General features: G+C 36.5%; 1 protein-coding gene across 1 annotated transcript in view; it reads left to right on the top strand.

The window, feature by feature from the left end:
- Positions 1-5303, top strand: part of GTF2A1 (general transcription factor IIA, 1, 19/37kDa) — a 54289-nt gene that overhangs the window by 25422 nt on the left and 23564 nt on the right. Inside the window, exon 7 of the mRNA XM_012656065.1 lies at positions 4372-4461. Within this exon, the coding sequence (XP_012511519.1) occupies positions 4372-4461 (90 nt within the window). The remainder of the gene's footprint in view (positions 1-4371; positions 4462-5303) is intronic.

The following is a 5303-nucleotide window of genomic DNA, read 5'->3' as shown; positions in this document are numbered from 1 at the left end:
TGTGTTTTATCCTATTTTATTAATTTCTATTTTGACTTAACTGTAGAGAATATGATCTATGGGATGAGCGAATCCTTGGAAATTAGTTGAGACTTATTAATGTGATCAGTTTTTGTATTATATGCTCTATATTTGAAAAGAATATGTTTTCTGATTTCTTTGGTACTGTCTTCTATGTATGTCTATTAGATTTAGACTGTCGGTAGGTTCGTTCACTTTATATCCTTGATATTTTTTGCATGCTTGATCCATTTTCGATTACTGAGTGGGAGCTGTTCAGATCTTCAACTATGATAGTTGATTTAATTTATTTCCCCTTGTTTTTCTGTCATTTTTCCTCTTTATGTTTTGAGCCTAAAACTGAGTGTGTATTAGCTTAAAATTGTTTTTTTCCCCCAGTGGATTGAATCATTTGTGATCACTTAGTGTCTTGCTTTGTCTCTAGTAATTTTTTTTAACCATAAAATCTGTTTATGTGATATTAATAGAGCTATACCAGCTTTTGGGTAGAATTAGCCTTTTTTCATTCTTTCACTTTCAAACTTTGGATCTGTAAGCTGTTTAGGTCTGTCTTTTGTAAGTAGAATATTGCTCTTTATGTTATTGTGTTATAAAACTTTTACATCAGCTGACTATGCAGTAGGGAATAGTCTTTTTTCGGGCGGAGGGGGAATGCAACAACTTTATTGAAAGAGAAGTGCAATGAAATTTGTTGAAAGCTTAAACTTAGACATCTCCCCTCAAGCGCAGGAGCAAGTGCAGGGTGGACTGTTTCTGGATGTGGACAGGGTGCGTCCATCTTCCAGCTATTTCCCAGCAAAGATCAACCTCTGCTGACGGGGGGGGGTGCCTTCCTTGTCTTGGATCTTTGCCTTGACATTCTCAGTGGTGTCGCTGGGCTCAACCTCGAGGGTGATGGTCTTGCCAGTCAGGGTCTTCACAGAGCTCTGCATCCCACCTCTGAGACAGAGCACCAGGTGCAGGGTGGACTCCTGGATGTTGTAGTCAGTCAGGGTGCGCCCATCTTCCAGCTGCTTCCCGACAAAGATCAACTTCTGCTGATCGGGGGGATGCCCTCCTTGTTTGGATCTTTGCCTTGACATTCTCAGTGGTGTCGCTGGGCTTGACCTCAAGGGTGATGGTCTTGCCGATGAGGGTGTTTGTGCAACAGAATATCCACATGCAAAAGAGTTAAGTTGGACCCCCTACCTCACATTATATATAAAAATTAATTCAAAGTGTATCTAAATCTATAGAGCTAAAATTATAAACGTTTTAGAAAAAAACATTAGGGTAAATCTTCATAATGTTGGATTTGGCAGTGGTTTTTTAGATACGACATCCAGGGTACAAGCAATCGAAGAAAAAGTGGATTTTATAAATTAATAAATTTTGTTGTGCATCCAAGGACAATATCAAGAAAGTATTAATAAAACGACATTCCACAGAATGAGAGAAAATATTTGCAAATCATGTATCTGATAATGGTCTATATACCCAGAATGTATAAAGAACACTTACAGCTCAGCAACAAAAAGATGACCCAATTAAAACATGGACAAAGAATTTGAATAGACATTTCTTCAAAAGGTGATATACAAATAGCTGGCAAGCACATAAAAATATGCTCGGCACCATTCATTAGAGAAACGTAAATCAAAACCACAAGGAGATTCTATTTCACATCTGCTAGGATGGCTGTAATCAAGAAAGAAAGAAAATAAATGCTGGTGAGGATGTGGAGAAATTAGCACCCTTTTGCATCGCTGGTAGGAATGTAAAATGGTGTAGCTGCTGTGGAAAACAGTTTAGTGTTTCATCAAAAAGTTAAGCATAGAATTAACCATGTTGATGAAGCGGTTCTACTCTTAAGTTTGTATACAAGAGAATTGAAAACGTGTTCAAACAAAAACTTCTATGTGAGTGTTCATAGCAGCACTGTTCACAATATCCAAAAGGTGTAAACAACCCAAATGTTCATCAGCTGATGAATGGACAAATAAAATATGGTATATCTGTACAGTGGAATTAATACATGCTACAATAGGGATGAACCTTGAAAACACGCTAAGTGAAAGAAGCCAGACACAAAAGGCCACATATTACATGTTTCCATTTATGGGAAATATACAGAACAGGCAAATCTACAGACACAGAACGCAGATTAGTAGTTGCCAGAGGATGGGGGGAATGGGGAGTGAGTGACTGCTTAATAGGTAAAGGTAATGAAATGTCCTGGAGCTGGGTAGTGTGGTGATGGTTACACACATTTTGAATGTTGGTGCACCTGCATTGTACGTTTTAAAATGTTAAGATACTGAATTCTATGTTAATGTGAATTTTACCTCAATTTTTTTTTATTTTACATTGGTGATACCTATTTTAACTTAAAGCATGTATATACATACAGACCTGTGTGTGAGTAGGTAATAGGCCTAGATGCATTTTATTTTTTCTTCTACTTTTGTCTTCTCTATCTCCATTTATTAGAAATAGCCTTTATCTTCTGCCACAATTGAGGTGAAGTTTAATGTAGTTAGTCATTGTATGTTCTAGTTAAGTTTTAGCTTAGCCCTTAATTCTCTTCGATGCTGAGATTTCCTACCCTCGGCTTTTTTTTTTTTTTTAATTTTCAACAGGGTCTCTCTCTCTCTCTCTCTTTCTCCCAGACTGGAGTGCCCTGATGTCATCATAGCTCACTGCAACCTCAAACTCCTGGACTCAAGTGATTCCCCTACCTCAGCCTCCTAAGTAGCTGAGAGTACAGGCACATGCCACCATGCCTGGCTAATTTTTTTTTTTTTTAAATTTCAGAATATTATGAGGATACAAATGTTTTGGGCACATGAATTGCTTTTGTACAATTTGAGTCAAAGTGATAAGTGTTTCCATCACCCAGATAGTGTACATTATACCTGTTAGGTGTGATTTTACCCATCTCCTCCTCTCCCCTCCCACCTGCTTGATTTCTGTTGAGTTTTACTTCCCTATGTGCACATGAGTGTTGATCGATTAGTTCCAGTTTAACTTAGAAGAATGGTCTCCAGTTTCATCCAGGTTGTTAGAAAAGGTATGAGTTCACCATTTTTTTATGGCTGAGTAGTACTCCATGGCATACATACACCACATTTTATTAATCCACTCATGGATTGAGTGGGTTGGTTCCACATCTTTGTGATTGTGAATTGTGCTGCAGTAAATGTTTGAGTGCAAGTGTCTTTTTGATAAAATGTCTTTTTTTCCTTTGGGTAAATATGCAATAGTGTGATTGCTAGATTAAATGGTAGGTGTAATTTTAGTTCTTTGAGGTATCTCCATACCGCCTGGCTAATTATTAAAAATTTTTTATGGAGACAAGGCCTCACTGTGTTCAGGCTGGTTTTGAACTCCTGTTGTCAAGCAATCCTCCCACCTTGGCCTCCCAAAAAGCTGTAATTACAGGCTCGAGTCACTACACCTGGCCCCCTGCTGCCATGTCCTTTTTTTAAAAAAAAATCTGGATCTTTTTTTTGTTGGGGGAGGACAGAATCTTGCTCTGTCCTTTGGCCCAGCTAGAGTGCAGCAGAGTTGTCATAGCTCACTGCAACCTCAAACTTCTGGGCTCAAGTGATCCTCCTGCCTCAGCTGCCCAAGTAGCTGGGACTATAGGCATGTGCCACCACACCTGGCTAGTTTTTCTATTTTTTGTAGAGACATGGGTTTTGCTCTTGTCCAGGCTAGTCTCGAATTCCTGACCTCAATGGATCCTCCTGCCTTGGCTTCCTGAAGTGCTAGGATTACAGGTGTGAGCCGCTGCGCCTGGCCAAAAATCTGAATCTTAATTATACTTCATGCCTCCTCTGTAACCATCTTAAGGGTATAAATATGCTGATTTGTATTCAGCGTCCTAGTTCTTAATGTAAAAGATACAAGCCAGACTATTAGCGACTGCTAGTTTATTGTATTTCCCCTCTTTTCTCTTCTAACTTCACCACTGTTTTCCTTTTTATACTATTTCTGGTATATAGTGCTGTTGGCTCATTAAAGTTTCATATTTTCTTAGGTCTGCTTCTAGACATCTTAAACAGTTATTGTAAAAAATTATCTTGTGCTATTTTTAAAGAATAAAGGGAAATGAAATTGAACATCTTTTCAGACTTACAAGTTATAAAGTTATATAGCCTAACTATTTTAACTTCTTGCTGAAATTTCAGAAATGTTAGCAAACTAAAATCATAGCTGATTAACAATATTACATTTCTGGTGTATGTATATATGTACCTTTGGCACTTGGTTCTCAAAGAACATCTAGGTCATTGTATTTCTTTTCAGTTAATGTTAGAAAGGCCTTTTATAGTAATACATTAATAAACTCTCCTCTTTTATTTGTAGGAGCCCCTCAATAGTGAAGACGATGTGAGTGATGAGGAAGGACAGGAACTCTTTGACACAGAAAATGTTGTTGTATGCCAGTATGATAAAGTAAGGACTTTATCCTCATGTTACTGATGTTGTTTCTGTTGTAATTTCTTCCCTATCCTTTCTGCTTTATTGAATTGAGCAGCTGATTAATGCCTCTTGCATTCATTATGAATAGTGTGAAAACATTGTTATAGTTTTGTAGATTATTTTAATAGGATAAAACATTAATTTCTTAGCTTTACATTTAAAAAATAAGTTACAAATGAAATGAAAAGAGACATGATCCTTTTTCTGTTTAGACTGTCTCAACTCTTAAGCAAAGTAAACAAAGCCACTTTGGGGTTGTCCTTTAACAATAATAGCTAACTAAATGGAATAATCCTGTTTTCTGTTTGGCCACAAGTATGTCAAAACCAGAAGGGTTTAATTGAATCTCTATAATTTTTTTTATTACTAAGGAGAGGACTAAGGCAATAAATAGGATTGAAAACTAACAGATAAGTTTTTACTGAAAATTGATTAAAATGTTACTTTATTTTGCTGTACTTTGGTAACATTAGGAATTTTTAAACCAAGTTCTATGAGAATTGGCCGTTGACTTCTTGAATTCTTAATTTTCAAGCAGGCTGTTTTTTCCAAGTATTTTTGTTACGCTTATTGGTGGTGTTGAGATTTTTGATACCAAGACATTTTAATTGGGATCAAATTTTTTTGACTGTAATTGTTAAATTTATAATACATGCACATATTACATGGAATTCATAATTTTAGCAGAAGTCTTTACCAAATGCTGAAAACTCTGACAGAAGCAGTTGAGTTTTGTCTGTAATTATTAATTCAATTTATTCATTTAACAAATATTTCTAAAGTGACTAAGTATGCCAGGCACTATTTTAGGCATT

The sequence above is a fragment of the Propithecus coquereli genome, unplaced genomic scaffold (genome assembly GCF_000956105.1).
Source record: "Propithecus coquereli isolate 6110/MARCELLA unplaced genomic scaffold, Pcoq_1.0 Scaffold5, whole genome shotgun sequence".
Taxonomy (NCBI): domain Eukaryota; kingdom Metazoa; phylum Chordata; class Mammalia; order Primates; family Indriidae; genus Propithecus; species Propithecus coquereli.
The sequence above is the reverse complement of the archived record's forward strand: the minus strand, read 5'-3'. Positions and strand labels throughout refer to the sequence as shown.